This window comes from Natator depressus, chromosome 2 (genome assembly GCF_965152275.1).
Source record: "Natator depressus isolate rNatDep1 chromosome 2, rNatDep2.hap1, whole genome shotgun sequence".
NCBI classification, from domain to species: domain Eukaryota; kingdom Metazoa; phylum Chordata; order Testudines; family Cheloniidae; genus Natator; species Natator depressus.
The window spans coordinates 231,775,155-231,793,774 of record NC_134235.1 but is presented as its reverse complement, the minus strand read 5'-3'; the positions used below and the strand labels follow the sequence as shown (position 1 = coordinate 231,793,774).

General features: G+C 43.2%; 1 protein-coding gene and 1 long non-coding RNA gene across 4 annotated transcripts in view; one reads left to right on the top strand and one right to left on the bottom strand.

Moving 5' to 3' along the window:
- The window catches only part of ODAD2 (outer dynein arm docking complex subunit 2), a 187,025-nt gene that overhangs the window by 74,425 nt on the left and 93,980 nt on the right, over positions 1–18,620 (top strand). For all 3 annotated transcript variants that reach the window (XM_074946138.1, XM_074946140.1, XM_074946139.1), the window contains exons 11-15: positions 7,140–7,286; positions 7,522–7,731; positions 7,901–8,137; positions 11,832–11,942; positions 14,255–14,409. In XM_074946138.1, the coding sequence (XP_074802239.1) occupies positions 7,140–7,286; positions 7,522–7,731; positions 7,901–8,137; positions 11,832–11,942; positions 14,255–14,409 (860 nt within the window). The remainder of the gene's footprint in view (positions 1–7,139; positions 7,287–7,521; positions 7,732–7,900; positions 8,138–11,831; positions 11,943–14,254; positions 14,410–18,620) is intronic.
- On the bottom strand, positions 3,994–17,823 carry LOC141983241 (uncharacterized). Its single transcript, XR_012638322.1, has 3 exons — positions 17,714–17,823; positions 15,139–15,200; positions 3,994–4,244 (listed from the first exon to the last, which is right to left on the bottom strand). It is a non-coding gene; the product is annotated as an uncharacterized LOC141983241 (long non-coding RNA).

The window sequence follows — 18,620 nt, the reverse complement described above, 5'->3', positions numbered from 1 at the left end:
AACCACCTCTGCAGACCTGGGGATTAGTGAACAGAGAGGCAGGTCCGTACAGCCAGTGGAGATATACCTCTTTCACCTACCAGCCACACAGAGGGCTAAAAAATTAGCACTCTACAGTATCTATAAAGCACACATGTGGATTAAGAACTGGCCAACTGACAGATCTCAGAAAGAAAAGGAGTACTTGTGGCAACTTAGAGACTAACAAATTTATTTGAGCATAAGCTTTCCTGAGCTACAGCTCACTTCATCGGATGCATTCAGTGGAAAATACCGTGGGGAGATTTATATACACAGAGAACATGAAAAAATGGGTGTTACCATACACACTGTAACGAGAGCGATCAGGTAAGGTGAGCTATTACCAGCAGGACAGCGGGGTGGGGTGGAACCTTTTGTAGTGATGATCAAGGTGGGCCATTTCCAGCACTTGACAAGAACATCTGAGGAAAAGTGGGGAGTGGGAGGGGGGGATAAACATGGGGAAATAGTTTTACTTTTAGAAGATTAGGATTGGAAAAGACCTCAGGAGATCATCTAGTCCACACACACCCTGCTCAAAGCATGACCAATCCCAACTAAATCATCCCAGCCAAGGACATTAAATTTCACTTTTAATGAACCAATAAATTTAAAAAGCAAAAAACAAAGGAAAGACAAACTTTGAAGTATATTTTATTTTAAGATAAGATTTTTTGTGTGTGGCCATTTTTTATAGTTTTGTAATTCTCAACTGTGTGACATGTGCCTTAATACTGAATTTAAGAACTCTAATTACTACACTGACATTGGCTAGAAAATGCTTTATTAGCATAGCACACATCCTGTTTTAGAATTTATATTTTATTTTCATCTAATTTGTGGATACTTATACTGTATCATTATATAAGAAGAGATCACATTTTAAACTAAATCTGCATTTAATCTAAAGTCTTAAACTTGATTGTAGAAGTGCCAGTAGAATTCAGTTTGCATACAACACATGAGATTTCAAAGGGTATAACATAATTTTGTTTAAGTTTAATGGGGAGCTAACTATTTCCATGCTTGTTAAAATCTATGCTGTATGACTTGTGTAATGATAACTACAAGGAAGAGAAATAATTATTGTGGTCACAAGTAGTATTATTTATGCTGTAGAACTAATGTTTTGGGACATATGAAAAATATTTTGTAGTGGTTTTGCTTGAAAAATGTATAGTAAGCTGTGTAAGCAATTTAGAAGCAGAAAAACAAAATACATTAATATTTTGCATGTTCTGTTTTATTTAATATGGGAGAATATGAATTTTTTTTAAATACTTGGAACATACCAAATATCATATGTCAACCATTACATATGTAAAAATAACTATAACATGAATTATTGCATGATAAATTAAAATATAGTTAAAGTTTAGTGAGTATATTCCTTAAAGGAAAAGACATCACTTGGAGCGCTAGACACACATTCTTTACATGTGCGTAAAGAAATGAAATGACATGGGTCTTTAAACACCTTGTTGTAAAGCAAAGCAAGTTTAGACTATATCTATAGCCTGAGCTATGGTATCAAGATTATATATTTTGTAAAAGGACAACTGTTAGCCTTTTTGAACTCTCAGACCACAGTGTTTGCTGTAGTTTTGGGCTTTTCTATCATTTAGACAAGCCAGCTATATGATATGTTGGGGGGAAAAATCATTTCTCTAGGAAAGCTGCTGAAAACATTACACAGTATTTTGGTATGGAATGTACTGTGTTCAATAGGTTTACCTAATACCTAAAGTTAGGCACATGCTTAATTACCTTGTGGAATCAGAACCATACTAATGACTAAACAAACAATCAGGCTTATTTTTAGAGAGACAAGGTGGCTGAGGTTGTTACACTGAAAAATAGATTTTTGGGATGCCCCTATAATAGCCTGCCGATTGTCCCCTTAGTCTGTCCTTCCTGAGGTATAAATTCCCAGGGTTGTTAAGGAAACACTAAAGGACATGGATATAACCTTCTGATAAGGTAATTGACACAGGCAGTATTCTTTCCAAAACAAAATATTTTTTATTAAAGTGTAACTTTAGCGCCCTCATGGCCAAGATGGAGTCTGCTCTGCAGGCAGCTCCTGCCAAGAGAAGGTGCGCGCAGGAATGCAGCAGGGAAAGTCTCTTCCACTCCAGGGGCACCTGTTCCAACCCTCCTCCCCTCTCCCCAACCCCCCTCCCCAGAGTGAACACACACCAGAAAAGTACAATGAATATAGGAAAGGGAAATACTTATTTACAGAGAGATAAAAGGAGAAAAACAGGAAAATATAAGGGGAGTGGTAAAACAGCATTGCATTCAACACAAGGCCCCACAGGCCCAGTGGTACTACAGTGTGAAAGGGCAGACACTGAGCAATATGTCTGCACACAGAGTTCAGGAGTCCTGGGCAAAGTTCCAGTCCAGTGAGTCTTGGGTGCTCATGGTAGTCTTCGGGGTCAGCAAACTTTCCCCAGTAAACCCCTCTAGCGGTGCTCTCTGCAAAGCCACAAAAAATGACAACCTCCTCACATAACTAGCTAACAGCCTCCCTCCTTATTCCTTCCTCCTTATTCCCAATGCAAAGTCACGAGCCCCAGTGCTCACAGCCCCATGCAGCTCTGGGCAGTAGTGACACTGGGTCCAGTTCCGGTTTGTCCTTCTCAGGTGATTCCTCCCTGGCACAGTGCTCCTCCTAGCTCCTGTCCTGGGGTGTCCCAGATCGGCCTCTCTGTCCCTCCCAGGTTTCAGGCAGGTTCTTGGCTGCTTCACTCTGTGAGGGCCTGCTTGCTGCAGCCCTTTTGTGTGGTGCTCCCAACACACTCTCTTACTCTCCCCCTCAGGAAAAAGATTTAAAGGGGCCATGTTCTCTAAACCCCAAAGGGGTTACAAAAGTAACTAATAATCCCCAATACAATATAATCTAAAAATTCTAAACAAGGCACAAAATCCCTGACACCAATCCCTTATTGCAAGTTAAAGAGCATTCAGACTACCATAACATATAGTTTAAATGATTCTGAGCGTAGCGCTTTGTTACAAGTGGTCAGTGGGAAGACTGAAAAAATTGGATTTGTTTAATCTGGAAAAGAGAAGATTGAGAGGGGACATAACAGTTTTCAAGTATATAAAAGGTTGTTACAAGGAAGAGGGAGAAAAATTGTTCATCTTAACCGCTGAGGATAGGACAAGAAGCAATGGACTTAAATCACAGCAAGGGAGATTTAGGTTGGACATTAGGAAAAAATTCCTAACTGTCAGTGTGGTTAAGCTCTGGAATAAATTGTCCAGGGAGGTTGTGAAATCTCCATCACTGGAGATTTTTAAGAGGAGGTTAGATAAACACCTGTCAGGGATGGTCTAGATAATACTTAGTCCTGCCATGAGTGCAGGGACTGGACTAGATGACCTCTCAAGGTCCCTTCCAGTCCTATGATTCTATGAAATCGCTGACAGCAGTTCTTAAATAATACTTTAAATATTATATAAGTAAAATACAATCAAAACACAAACAAACATTCCAAGGATACACACGATAAATACTGTGCCAAACTGTACTATACTAAAAATTATATCAAAAACTGGCAAATTTACTAAGTACTGAGTTTACAATGCACCGGGCCCACACTCAGAAGGGGCCCCAATGTCTGGACCATTGACCAACCCCCACCACCTGTCGCCCCACCCAAGGCCCCTCTTGCTGCTTGCTCGTCTCCGCCCCTTCCCCTCCTCGCTCCCTGCTTGCTTCTTTCTGTCCCCTCATTCCCATGCGAGGGGCCTTGGGGGGGAAGAGGCAGAGTGGGGGGCAGGGCCTCAAGGTGGAGCATGGGTGGGGCCTCAGGAGGGAAGAGGCCAAGCGGGGGCAGAGCCTTGGTGGGGAGTGCAGGCGGAGCAGAGGGCGGGGCTATGGTCCAGGTGCCGGGGCCCACAAAAGATTAATCCCGTCCTGAGTTTATTTTATAAATCAGTTGGTATCCCTTTAAAATCTCTATTGCTGCTTTGTAAATCTTTAATCACTGTTGCTGTTCAGCTCCTGGTCAGCCAGCTTTGCTCCACTCTGGTTTTCTTCTCTCTCTCTGCAGCAGCTTTTCTGATTTCTTTCCAGTGGCTTTCTCTTTGCTGGCTTCCAGTTCCCATCTTCTGATTGAATCTCTCTCTCCAGTGCAGATCTTCTTCTGCAAATCTGCTTGCTGTTAGCTGGCCTTTTATGCGGCACTGTAATGTTCTCCTAATATACCTGTCTAAGAAATGTACAGTATCAACCATTACTTCAGAGTTCTGATTGACAGCTCTGACCTTTAAAACAAGTTGTGACCTGTATGAATGGGCTGTGGCCAGCTAGCTGCTCAGTTAACTGACCTCTCTGTCACCCCTTACTGCACATGCTCAGTAGCCACTAATCTTGCACATGCTGACCTAAATTCCCTGTAAGCTGCGTGGCTGCACAGCAGGCTATCATGGGCCGCACAGGCAGGGAGAAGGGCCCCTCCCCTGCCCTGGTCCAGCCCAGCCTGAGCTGCCAGGGAGAGAAGCCCCTCCCCTGCCATGGCTGGGGAGAGGAGCCCTTCTCCCGGCCCGCTCCAGCCCTAACGGAACTGCCGGGGAGAGGAGCCCCTCCCCTGGTCCAGTCCAGCCCTGCCGGAGTTGCTGGGGAGAGGAACCCCCCCTGCCCTGGTCCAGCCCCCCTAGAGCTGCCAGGGAGAGGCACCCCTCTCCCGGCCCAGCCCAGCCCCGCTGGAACTGCTGTGGCCCAGGAAATGCACTTCTCCCTCAGCCCACCCATGTCGGAGTTGCCGTGGTCAGGGAGAGGTGCCTCTCACCCAGCCTTGAGCTGCTGTGGTGAGAGAGGGCTGGGGGGAGTCCTCTCTCCCTGCCACAACCCTGGGACAGTGTGCATCCCAAACCCCTCATCCCCGCCCCCCCCCAGAGCCCGCACCTCCAGCCAGAGCCCTCAACCCCCCCACACCCCAACCCTTTGCCCCTCCCACACTCTGAACCCCTCAGCCGTACCCCCACCACACATCACCTCCATGTTGTGCACATAACAAAATTCCGCACATGGATGTAAAAAATTAGAGGGAACACTGATGCTGACTGTTGTCATTTACCTCAGAGCTGTGATTCTGCCAATCACCCCTGCGCCCCATGGCTATTTGCCATGGCACCATTTTAGAAATCCTGGGTTTTTTGTTGAGCATGTCCACAGCATTCATGTCAGGGTGGAGTGACTTTTGCTTATTCAGAATAAAAATCAGGCAGACAAAGTGAAGACCAGAGAATTCCTTCAGTAACACGGTAATATCTTTATTGGACTAACTTCTGTTGGTGAGAGAGACAAGCTTTCGAGCTTCCAGAAGAGCTCTGTGTAAGCTTGAAAGTTTGTCTCTCTCACCAACAGAATTTGGTCCAATAAAAGATATTACCCCACAGATCTTGTCTCTCTAATATCCTGGGACTGACATGTCTACAACAACACAGACTTACTTTTAGGTATTTTCCCAGTAGAAGATAAATATCTCTGACATCAGAGTGTGTCCTTTGTAATTGAGCAGTTTTTGTAAGAGCGGATTCTTGTATCTGTGGATATTTGACTGCATTCATATCAACTTTGTTGATTAACAGAACAAGCTTGTCAAATGTAGGGTTTCTGATTGGAAACCCTATCATATAGTTTTCTCACATTCATAGTTTGGTTTGTTTTCTCATGCATTCCCTAGCTAACTTTTGTGATAGCCATTGTAGGATACCTAGAGTTAGGTGTTTATCAGTTTATATACAGTTGACCTACCATTTTGATTGTATTGTTTTAAGGAAAGTGCTGCATGTTATGAAGCTATAAAGTAAATTTCTCATAAAATCTACTCATTTCAGATTAGGAATCACAACCCATTTTTTCAGTGACTTTCCAAATTTCAGTGTGCCAGGCATGTATTAGGAAATTATCCTCCTTTGCAATATCAAAGTCCTTTGCAATATCATCAATTTCAGTTAAGAGACATGGGCCTGAGCTGCAAAATTCAGATCTAGATGTGGGCCCAACTTTCGTAGAGTTCAAAGGGATGTTTGGATATAGGGGTTTTATAGATTAATAGATTTTAAGGCCACAAAGGATCATTGTGATCATCTAGTTTGACCTCTGATATAACACAGGCCATGGGACTTCCCTGAATTAATTCCTGCTTCCATCTAATAGAACTAGACTAGAGCATATCTTTTAGAAAAACATCCAATCTTGATTTTAAAATTTCCAGTGATGAAGAATCCACCACAATCTTTGGTAAATTGTTCCAATGGTTAATTACCCTCACTGTTAAAATATATGCCTTATTTCTAGTCTGAATTTGTCTAGCTTCAACTTTCAGCCATTGGATTTTGTTGTACCTTTGTCTGCTAGACTGAAGAGCCTTCTATGATCAAATTTCTGTTCTCCAATGTAGATACTTACTAGACTGTGATCAAATCACGCCTCAACCGTCTCTTTGATAAGCTAAATAGATTGAGCTCCTGGAGTCTCTCTCTATATAAGGTATATTGTTTAATCCTTTTATCATTCTCGTGGCTCTTCTCTGAACCCTCTGCAATTTATCAACAGTATACAGTGGACACCAGAACTGGAGATGATATTCCAGTAATGGTAGCACCAGTGACATATCCAGAGATAATATAACCTCCCTACTCCTACTCAGTATTTCCCTGTATATACATTGAAGGATTGCATTAGCACTTTTAGCCGCTGCATTGTACTCTAAGCTCATGTTCAGTTGATTATTCACCTTCACCCTTCAGACTTTCAGTTTCAGTGCTTCCCAGATTGCAGTAGACCATTCTTTGGCGTAGATGTATGACCTTACATTTGACCATATTTAAACACACATTATTTGATTGCACCCATCTTACCAAGCAAGCCAGATTGTTCTATATCAGTGAACTGTCTTTTTAATTATTTACTACTCCCTCAATTTTTGTATCATCTGCAAACTTTATTAGTAATAATTGTATGTTTTCTTCCATGTCACTGATACAAATGTTAAATAGTATAGGGCCAAGAACTGATACATAGGGTCAGTTTCAGTATGTTTATGTAATAATAAGATTGTATTTTACCTGCAGCTATAATAATTTTTACATTATTTTAGGGAGGTAACCAGACAGCTACCGTAATTGCATTATGTTCAATGAGAGATTTTAACTTGGCTCAAGAAACTTGTCAACTGGCCATCAGAGATGTTGGGGGTCTTGAAGTATTAATTAATTTACTTGATACAGAAGAAATTAAATGTAAGGTAAGTAAATTTGTCTAAATAACTTGAGCTGTGTATATGCTAGCTAATATTAGAATACTCTTCTCCCCCCGCACCACCACATCCCATGGAATATATGGTATAAAGAGGTGTTGTTTAATGGGTTCCAGTTAAAAGAGAGAACATGTTAGATAATCCATTATTTTAAATGATTGCTAGCTAAAATGATTATATATTCTTAAATAATGCCTCACATTTAATATCTTCCTCTGTTTAGATTGGTTCCTTAAAAATCCTGAAGGAAATTAGTCTGAATTCACAAATCAGACGTACAGTTGCTGATTTTGGGGGCTTACAAATAATGGTGAAAATACTAGATTCCCCAGATAAGGATCTGAAATGTTTGGCAGCTGAAACGATTGCTAATGTTGCCAGGTTTAAACGAGCACGAAGGACAGTAAGACAGCATGGAGGAATCAAGAGACTAGTAAGTAGATATTAAAATCCTCACATTTACTGTATTTATGTATTTTTTCCACTTGGTAAGTCATTTGTTAGCCAGAAGAAAAAAATTGTTGTATATCATTAAAATGCAATATAATTACATTCTTCCTGATTAACAGTAAATACACTAAGAATTCTTTGTTTTTTGTCAGGTTGGGCTACTGGACTGTGTTCCATTGGGATCAGCCAATCTGACTCCACATCAGGAAAAAGATATTGAAGTAGCACGCTGTGGGGCTTTGGCGCTCTGGAGCTGTAGCAAAAGCACCAAAAATAAAGAAGCAATTCGTAGGGCTGGAGGCATTCCATTGCTGGCTCGGTTGCTAAAGTCCCCACATGCAAACATGTTAACACCTGTGGTGGGGACATTACAAGAGTGTGCATCCGAGGTAAGCCAAACAACTACTTAGGCTATGTGTACACTTATGGCGGCATGTAGAGTACAGGCACTACATGTGTAGGTACATGTGTAGGAAGCCTGCCTTAGCACACCCGCTGTGCCGCTGACCGGGAGCCTGCGCTCCAACCCCCCACCCCAATCCCCTGTCCCAGCCCTGAGCCTCTCCAAACCTGGAGCCCCCTCCTGCACCCCAAGACCCTCGTCCCCAGCCCCACCCCAGAGTCTGCACCCCCAGCCTAGAACTGGGTCACCAGAAAAAAAGTTTGAAAACCACTGCTCTATTCTATTTGCCTAAGCCATGCCTCATTGATACTGCTATTTACACCTGCTGGGTGTGTGAAGTTTAAGTGCAGTGTAGACATACACATAGTTTAACTAGTCTACTTCTAACCTTTTTAAACTGATGGTTCAGACTGTGATTTAAAATAAGTCAATCTGGGCAACATACCCTTTGGAAGAACGCTCTATTTGAAAAGTGGATTTTCAAAAGTTGTCACAGCTACATCCTGGCCCAGTAATATACTTAAATGGCAGAAAGCTGAATTGGAAACACAATATTCTTAGGGAGGAAAATTGGGAATTCAAAATATGCATAAGGCTAACAGTGGATCAATAGACAGGATGATGATCCCATCACTGCACAAGTTAAATAGTTTACATTATACATGTGCTTTGTACAAAGAGCATCTTATCAGTCTCAGGAGGAGTAAAGGAAAGTGTATGATTTGCTTCAAAATTTCCATTACAGATTGTACTGCCTTGATGTATCCAGGTTTTAAAAACTGCCAAACTTTGAGCTGTTTTGGTATGGGTTTAAAATATCTGTCTAAATAAAATATGGTCAGGAAGATTGCTCTAATGATCAGAACTTAATAATATGCATTTTACAACTTTAAAATGACTTTTCTTTCTTTAAGAGAACAGAAAATAAATCAAAATCAAAATAATGGGCCAAATTCTGCTCTCAGTTACATTGGTGCAACCCCACTTAGTGTATTTCAGTGGCATTTTACTAGTGTACCTGAGAGCATAATTTGGTCCTGTGTTTAAGTAGAGTAAGTATCTTATTTAAACCAATGAAAGCCAGGAAATTCAAAGTTAGGACTGTGACACCCTGGTTTTAATTCACCTTGTAGTTCCTAACTTTGAATTTCCTGACTTTTGTCACTTTTGAGACCTTAAGATTTAAAAATAGTGGTTTATATTTAAAATGGACAAGGTATTTTAGCTCTATATAGTAATATGGAAGTATATAGAGAATTGCTATTATAATAAGCACAGAATTCTTACAAGCATACTATTAAAATTACACACAAAAACTACATTAGTAGATCATTAAAGTTGCAAAGTCATGAGCACATGATTTCATACTATTTTTTCCACAGGACCCCAGCCTCATTCAGTGCACAGTTGATGGAAAGTGCTCAATTACTCAGCAGCTATTCAATACATCTCTACCCCGATATAACGCAATCCTCAGGAGACAAAAAATCTCACCGTGTTATATCTATAACTTGCTTTGCCCCCCGCGTTCCTTGTTCCCTGACTGCTCCGACACCTATCCACACCCCCCGCCCCCTGACAGGCACTCACTGGCAGCAGTGGGAAGTGGAGCAATGTCGCCCCAGCTTGTTCCACTCCTCCAGCTCCCACCCACGGTGCTCCGCTTCCCGCTGCTGTGAGTGTGGGGAGATTGGGGAAAGGACGCCTCCTGCACTCACTGGCGGCGGGAAGCGGAGACCACGGCTGGGAGCTGGCTGAGTGGAGCAGGCTGGGGCCAGGCTGCTCCGCTTCCGCTGCTGCCGGTGAGTGCGGGGGGATCCCTCCCCCCAAGTCCCCTCCCGCGAGTGACACGGCTGGGGCCGGGGCGAGGGAAGTGGAGCGGGCTGCTCCCGGCCCTCCGCTAATCCCCTGGGCCACTCTGGTTCTGCGGGGCCCCCAAAAGTGCCCCCCACAGCTCCTACCTCCCAGACCCGGGGGGGGGAGCCCCTGACCGCCCCCGAGACCCTCTGCCCCTTATCCAACCCCTCGGGCCCGGCCCGGCCCGGCACCTTTAACACGCTGTTCAGAGCAGCCTGTCGGAGCTTTACCACGTTGTATGCGAACCCGCGTTATATCAGGTTGCCGTTATATCGGGGTAGGCCTTATATACTGCACGCTGTTCAAACCCTGCTGTGAAGGCAAAATTATTACTTTCCTCATGGTCTTAGAACTATAGTATCTGAGTGCTTCACAAATATTAATTAATTTTTCTTCATAAATTCCCTGTGAGGTGAGCGGGTGGTATTATCACTATTTTACAAAGGGGAGTGGAGACACAGCAATATTAAGGTCAAAAGTAGCCACTAATTATGGGTGCCCAATTTGGGACATATGACCTGATTTTTCTGAGTACTTACCAATATATAGCACTTATATGTGCAAAGCATAGTTCTCACTGACTTCACTTTGCAATTGTGAGTGCTCTGTAAATCAGACCCTAAATTATTAAATTGGACACCCAGAAAATGAGGAATATACGCAATTAGTGACCACCTCTGAAAAGTTTGGTTTCAGTGATGTACTTAGCATCACATAAGAACTCTGTGGCAGAGGTAGGGATAGAATCCAATTCTCCAGGGCAGCAATCAGCTGCATTTACCATGAGAACCTCCTTTCTTTTTCTGCAATCCCCTGTTTCATTTTCTACATACTTTCCAAATTATGCAATAAATGTGGCAAAGGTCCTATGGAAAACAGCCTCCTTCACTACTCAACCCTGGTCCATTTTGTGCACTTCATGTGGCAAGAGTGCTGTGGAAAAATAGTATATGACCTTGTAATTAGAGACTGTAGCATAATGCTAAGCACAAGGGGGTCAAATTAAGGAACATCTCCAAACAAAGGCCAGCGCTCTGCCACATTTCAAGTCCCTGCTCTACAGCATGAGAGCACTAGATCTTTTCAAAGAAAAGGTTGTGAAAAATTTTTAACATGGGCAAAACAGCATATTTTCCCCTAGCCTTGTTCTTGGGAGTAGCTGAGCCATTTTGGTTGAAATTTTCAAAAAAAAAAAAAAAAAAAAAAGCCAGAGGCTCCTTGCATCCAAACAGTTAAAGTTTGGCAAAGTTATAAGCAAGTGAAAACAGGGTCTTATAATGGGAAGTGTTGGGCAGCCTTCACATGGGCAGGGCAACCAGCCTTACTTATAACAAGGGAAGTAACAGTGGCTCTATTCTTATGTGATTTTGTTTCATAAAAAAAAATCACATGGAAGAGAGCCTTGAAAAATATTTGACTCAAACAGGAATAAACTATTTTGAAGTAAATCTCTTGAATGTCTTCCAGAGCCATGGAAGTTTGACACCATGTATTTATGACTGGCATGGGTCATGCATGCCCCATCCCCTTTTGGGATGGGGCAAGAGTCGTTATAGCCCCATGGCCAAGTCTGCATGACCCCTCTGGATCTCAGAGTAGTACGGCCTAGTGGCCAGCATCAATAGAGCCACCCCCATGATCAAGGCTGTGCAGCCTAGCAGCCAGAGAGTTACTCGTGCTTAAACTCATATACTTAAAGTTTATCACATGCACAAATCTTTGTAGGATTAGGAGCTACATTAATAGTGCACTAGTTTTTAGGATGACAACAATCTTATTTATTTGCTGATATATGTAACTAAAAATTTAACTTGCATTCATAGCCAAGTTACAGACTTGCAATCAAGACAGAGAGGATGATTGAAAACCTTGTGAAAAATCTGAGTGGTGAAAATGAGGAACTTCAGATGCATTGTGCCAGTGCTATCTTTAAGGTAAATGTGTGATTTTAATTATCATTTAATCCTAGTGTTTCTGTTTGTTTTCATGCAGTACATACTATAAAGATCTCTAATATATGTGGTATAGTATAGTTCTACTTGAAGAAAATATGGGTGGTTCTGTGGTTTAAATTTTCGGAGTTTCTTCTATTGTACATCTAAAGAGATTTATCTGTAATCTAATGATTAGTTATTTTAATCCCTAAAAATAATCATAGTATGCTGATATGTCACAATTCTGCTCTGACATAGGGTTGCCAGGTGTCTGGTTGACAACCGGAATGCCCGGTCGAAAAGGGACCCTGGCAGCTCCATTTGGCACTGCCAACTGGGCCGTTAAAAGTCCGGTCGGTGGAGCAGTGGGAGCCCGGGGCTAAGGCAGGTTCCCTGCCTGCCCTAGCTCCACGCAGCTCTCAGGAAGCAGCCTCCAGGTCCTTGCAGCCCCTAGGCGCATGGGCAGCCAGGGAGGTGCCACACACTGCCCCTTCACCGAGTGTCGGCTCCCCAGCTCCCATTTGGCCAGGAACCATGGCCAATGGGAGCTGCCTTGGTGGAGCCTGCATGCGCAAGGGCAGTGTGCAGAGCCCCCCTGCCCGCCCATGTGCCTAGGGGCTGCAGGGACCTGGCAGCAGCTTCCTGGGAGCTGCAGTAAGTGCCACTGGGACCGTGCACCTCCCCACACACCCCAGCCCCATGCCCAGTCCTGAGCCCTCTCCTGTACCCCAACCCTCTGCCCCAGACTGGAGTCCCATCCCGCACCCAAACTCCCTCTCAGAGCCCACACCCCCTCAACACCCCAACACCCTACCCAGCCTCGGAGCCCACTCCTGCACCCCAAACTCCTCATCCCCAGCCCCACCCACCCCACCCCAGAGCCCACACCCCCAGATGGAGCCTGCACCCCCTCCCACACTCCAAACCCCCTGCCCCAGCCTGGAGCCCTCTCCTGCACCCTGAACCCCTCATTTCTGACCCCACCTGGAGCCTGCACCCCCAACCCAGAGCCCACCTACTGTTCTCGAACATTTGAGATTATGATTTCATGACCTGTTTGCATTTCAAAATTGTCACTTTGTAAAATAGTTGGATCTTCTAACAGCTGGCTGTTATTTTGTCATATTAAGTAAGATGGTGATGTAGCAGGAAACAGACCCAAATTCTGTAACTGGTTCTGAATGTGTGGACCCCTGTACCCTTGCAAAGCCTCCTGATATCAGTGTGGCTCTGTGTGGGTGCTGGATTCAGCCTGTGCAGAACCAGTTGCAGTTTTGAGGCCTAAATAGATGTATCTTAATTATATCTGTGTGTTAACCTCAAGTTTTATAAATATCAGGTACAAAACCAACAGACAATGTTTGCATCCAGAATTTGAGTACTCAATATTGGTTGATTTCAGTAAGAATTGTGTGCATTCAATGCCCTGTAGGATCAGATCCCAAGAAAGCAATTAAGGTAGTAATGGTGTAATTATGACTGAGAAGGTAGTTTTCATTCTAAGCTTCTATTTTCAGTATTTTATATCTTCCCTGATAATGACTTTCTAAGCTGAAAGATTTTCTACTTGTCTTGAGATCCGTATTAATTTGGGGGGGGGGAGGGTAAAGTAAAAAATATCCTTTCATCATTGGAGGGTTTTAAAAAAATGTTTTTCATCATTTATGAAACATTTTCAGATTTTGTTGCTGTTGTTCCTTGCCAGGCTTAAAATGGCTTAATGGTTTGGAATTAAAATTCCAAACTTTGCCGGTATTGTAAGAAAAAATGTGTGATATGTAGTAATGAGGAATAAATGCTTTTTAAGTATGAACAATTGATTAATGAAAAATAGCATATGTTCAATGTTTTATTTTTGTTTGCAATTTAAGGGCCAATTTTTTAGAAATGGAGGCCTGAAATCCACAGCCAAAAAATATACGTAACAACATGCATTCATAATTGCACACACAATAGCTCACTACACTAGTCTTTTGTGTGCACACATACCCATTTGCAATTTGCTTGCACAATTGTGTTAATTGCACGCACGTTTTCTGTGTATGTGTTTTGTGCAAGGACCTGTGCCTTTGTTTTCTGAACATTTGTCTGAACTGTGCTCTATTGTTATATACACTTCTTAACCCTAATTCCTTTATTAATTTTGTAATATGAATTAAATTAGAAAATATATTTTGAAAATATTTTAGTAAATAAAATAATTACATAAAGTTCCCTATCAGTTGGTAACAGTCACTGTGGTAATACACTAGACTTCCTGGGGTGTTGTTTTATTCATTTTAAATATTCTGTATGTTTAATTTGTTGTGTAGTGTGCAGAAGATGAGGAGACACGTGACCTAGTTAGGCATCATGGAGGCCTACAACCACTTGCTTCTCTACTCAGTAACTCTGAAAATAAAGAACTGTTAGCATCAGTGACAGGAGCAATCTGGAAGTGTGCAATCAGCAGAGAAAATGTGACCAAGTATGGGTAACAACTTAATTTTATCAAATATATGTATTCTGTTAGTATCTTCTGATTTTATGGGCTCATTTTGTCTTAAACATTGGTACATAAATAATACCACTAAAGCAACCTTTATTTGCCCCCATATTCTATCTGGTGTTGGCACAACTGTAACCACTTGGGAAGGTTATTACTGTTTACAGCATAAATAATCTGCATTTGTGGGTGATATTCAGTTGCCATTGCCAGATCAGAAGGGTGTGCAAACAAATGCATGGGCCTACGCCCTGACTTCTAAAGCATCTCCTCCCACCCTGAACCTAACAGCAGCAATTCCCATCACAGAGGATCTGTGAAGTGGCCTGTCCATGGGTTTTGTGGATTCCCCACATTTACCCAAGCCTTTTGATTTTCTGTTATGCATCATTTATATCTTTCTTCTCTATTGATATTTTTGAAATTGTTTAGCTGTTTCATTATTGTCTTGTGCTGTTAATATGTTTTCTCTTGGAGAAACGTTACCCTGTTCAAAAGGAACAGAGAACTAGGAAGATTTCCGTAGAAGGCTACCTATGCTAATTGCATTATTATTGTAATACACACCAAGTTCTGAAGGTCATCTTTCAATAAAATACTCCTAACCCTTCTGCCTGAACTTCAAAGGTTCTGTTATTTTTCCTAAACAAACAAACAAACAAACAAACAAACAAACAAACAAACAGATGCACAGCAAAATTCTTTATGTACCTGGTCCCTGGAAAGTAGTGAGCACCCTTCACTTGTATGGACTTCAGTGGAAACCTTCTCAGCTATAGGGAAGGTAGAGAGAACAACTCCGGAGTTAAAAAACAGAATAATAATTGATATGAACAGATACACAGGCTACAATGTCAATCAAAGTAAGTACTGTAGTATAATTATCAGATAAGACACAGGTTAGATTCAGCCTGATGTATCTTGTTCTTGTTGCCATGCTGTATTCTGGAAAGTTTATGAAAAAAAATTATGATTCTTCTTCGAGTGATTGCATGTGGCCATGCCACTGTAGGTGTGTGCGTGCCTCATGCACTGTTGTTGGAGATTTTTCCCATTAGGGCAGCGTGAGTGCCCTCTGGTGCTTTGCACCACTGCACTCAAGTATAAAGTTCCTTTCTACGCCAGTGATGGTTGTTGGAGCTGTGATCTTTGCCTTTATAAATCTTCCATCCCTTCTTGTATATATGATACCTGTCATGTTAGTTAAGACTAAAGTAGTGTATTTTGTAAATAGTTAGTGACTAAAGTAAGTTTAATTTAGTACTTAGTGAAGCTTGGTCTCTGGTGCCTGTTTGGGTAACAGACTTGTGTTGCATTCTCCCAGTTTCAAGGCCTGTTAGTTCTGCGACAAACTTATGCCAGTGAGCGACCCTCACCCCAGCTGCTTTAAATGTCTGGGGGAAGTGAATGTAGGTGACCAGCATCACATTTGTAGAGGATTCAAACTTTATTCTAAAAAGAACAGAGCTGCCAGGCTCAAGTACTTACTCCTGGAGCCTGCGCTTTTCCTTCCATTGGAACCGTGCCACTTGGAACAGGTACTGAGCATGTCTGAATCTGTCAGGAATGCTCTGCCTGTTCTAGCTGTGTCTATAGGCAGATGGTCCCCACTGTTACCAAGGAAAAGACTTCATAACTTCTCAAAGGACTCAGTACTGTGGGCCTTTGAAATCTGCAGGCAAGGCACCAAGTGGAGGCAAGGACACTGAGGGCTCCTGAAGAAGAGGTAACCCCCAGATAAAGCCCACATGCAAAAAGGGATTGTTGATTCTTGAGTGCAGGAAGGGCCCATTAAGACCAATCCCAGGACTGGTGCAGCTTGCAGTACTACAGAGTCAGGAGCCTTTGCTGGTGCTGTCTACATGTGAAGTGTTCAAGGCAGCTCAGGAACTACTGAACTTGTCAGCACTGGATTCACCCATGGTGCAAAATTCCTGCCTGGCACTGGGATCAGATGTGTTAGATCCTTCGGTGCCATCTCCAGTCCTGGTGTACCATTCAGTACTGGTGGCTGCTACTGTTGCTGTGTCTCAGCGATTTCCAGCGATTTGAGGGGGAAGTTTGCAGTGATCTCGCTAGTGCCTCCATCACCAGACTTGCAACCAGTCTTCCCGATACTAATGGGGGTCAGCTCCCTTGTGGCCAGAGGAAACGGACTCACCTTGCTCATTGGACTCTGAGACTGGCTTCTACACTTCCAGAACTGAGCAACCCCAGCAGCTCCAGTGGGGTGCATATCCACTCTGGTTCAGATCCCAACCCAATGGCCAGCGGCTTTGTGGGTGCCACCTCCATATCAATGGCCCTTTTGGAGTCCTTGGGGCTTCACTCCATGGTCTATGACATCCCCACTCCCTTCCTGCCCTCCCACATTGAGTAGGCCCTGGGACATTTGCAACAGGGCTACCATTCCCACCGCTCTGGGTACTGGGACCATTACCAGAGAAGGAGAGTTGCTTACTTGGGACTTTCCTGTGCAAAAGTTGGATGAGGGACCTCCTCGACAGCCATTAGCCTCTTAGTCTTTGTTGCTGTTATTTCTATCCTCCCTTCTTGCCCCCCTTCCCTCTCCCTCTTCAGGGACCACTCTCACGAGAATGTGCTACTACAGGAGGTCCAGTCTCTCTTTCTTATAGGGGCCATAGAGGAAGTTCCCGGGTCTTTCCAAGGAAAGGGATTTTATTCCCAATACTTCCTAATCCCAAAGGCAAAGGGGGGCTTCAGGTCTATTTAAGATCTAAGACAACTAAATGATTTTCTGAAGAAAACCAAATTCTGAAAGGTTACTCTGCTTCTCTTATACCCTCTTTAAAGACTGGGGACTGGTATGTTGCTCTTGTCTTAAGGGATGCTTACTTGATGGTCAGTGAACCCACTATCAATTCACAGTTCTGCCTTTCAGCCTCCCAGCGGCTCCTCGCATGTTCACACAATGCATGCTGGTAATAGAGGCATTCCTGCGAAGGTCGGAAATCCATGTGTTCCCTTATCTGGATGACTGACTAGTGAGAGGACGATCCGGGTCTCAAGTATTCTCCAGCATAGCCACTACCCAATCAGCCTTTCACACACTAGAGCTCCTAAGCAATATAGAAAAATCTGTCCTGATCTGATTCAAATAATAGAATTCATTGGGGTGGTCCTGTATTCTACACTGACCAGAGCATTAGTGCTGCAGCATAGATTCCAAGCAATGTGGCTCAATGCACTAGCTCTAAAGATGCATCACCTCACTATGATTTGAAACTGTCTCAAACTTCTAGGGCACATGGGGGAGTGCACTTACGTGGTCCAACATGCCAGACTGCATTTCAGATGACTGCAGGGTTGGCTCACCTCAGTGTATTCTTTGGCCCACCATCATATGGACAGAGTGATTCAGATACCTGCTGGTTTCTTGTCCTCCCTAAAATGGTTGATCTGTTGAATGTTTGTGCAGGAGTCCCCTTTGCTTCTCCTCAGCAGACACTCAGCTTAGTCATGGATGCATAAGATCTAGTTGAGGAGCTCACTTAGGCTCCCTTCAGACTTAGGGGCTTTGGTCTTCTCAAGATCTAAGTCTTCATATAAATATCTGGGAGCTGCAGGCCATCTGTTTGGTTTACATGGCATTCCTCCTACGTATCACAGGGCAAAATTTGTTAGTTCTCACAGACAACACAGCAGCTATGTTTTATTTAAACAAACAGGTGAGAGCCTGATAGACAAAGTTATGCCAAGAGGTGATCTCTCTTTGGAATTTCTACATAGCCAAATCCATCAACCTTAAACTGGCTTACCTTCCAGAGGTTCAAAACACTCTGGCAGACTGCCTGAGAAGATAATCTACAAGTCACCATGAGTGGTCCCTTCAGCCAGATGTGTCCAGGGCCATTTTCAGGTGCTGGGAACTGCTGCAGGTGGACCTGTTTGCAACAAAAGAAAACAAAAAATGTCATCTTTTTTGTTCCTGTGCAGGTCACAGCCCAGGATGTCTGGCAGATGCTTTATTCGTAACATGGTCAAAAGACCTACTGTAAGCCTTCCCTACAGTTCCTCCTCTGCACAAGGTCTTGTCCAAAATCAAGCAAGATTCTGCTCATGTTACAGTAATAGCCCCAGCATGGCCCCGTCAATGTTGGTTGCTCCTGAGATATATGGATGTGATCTCCCATGACAACGGCTTCCTCCTTCATCCCAACCTACAAGCCCTC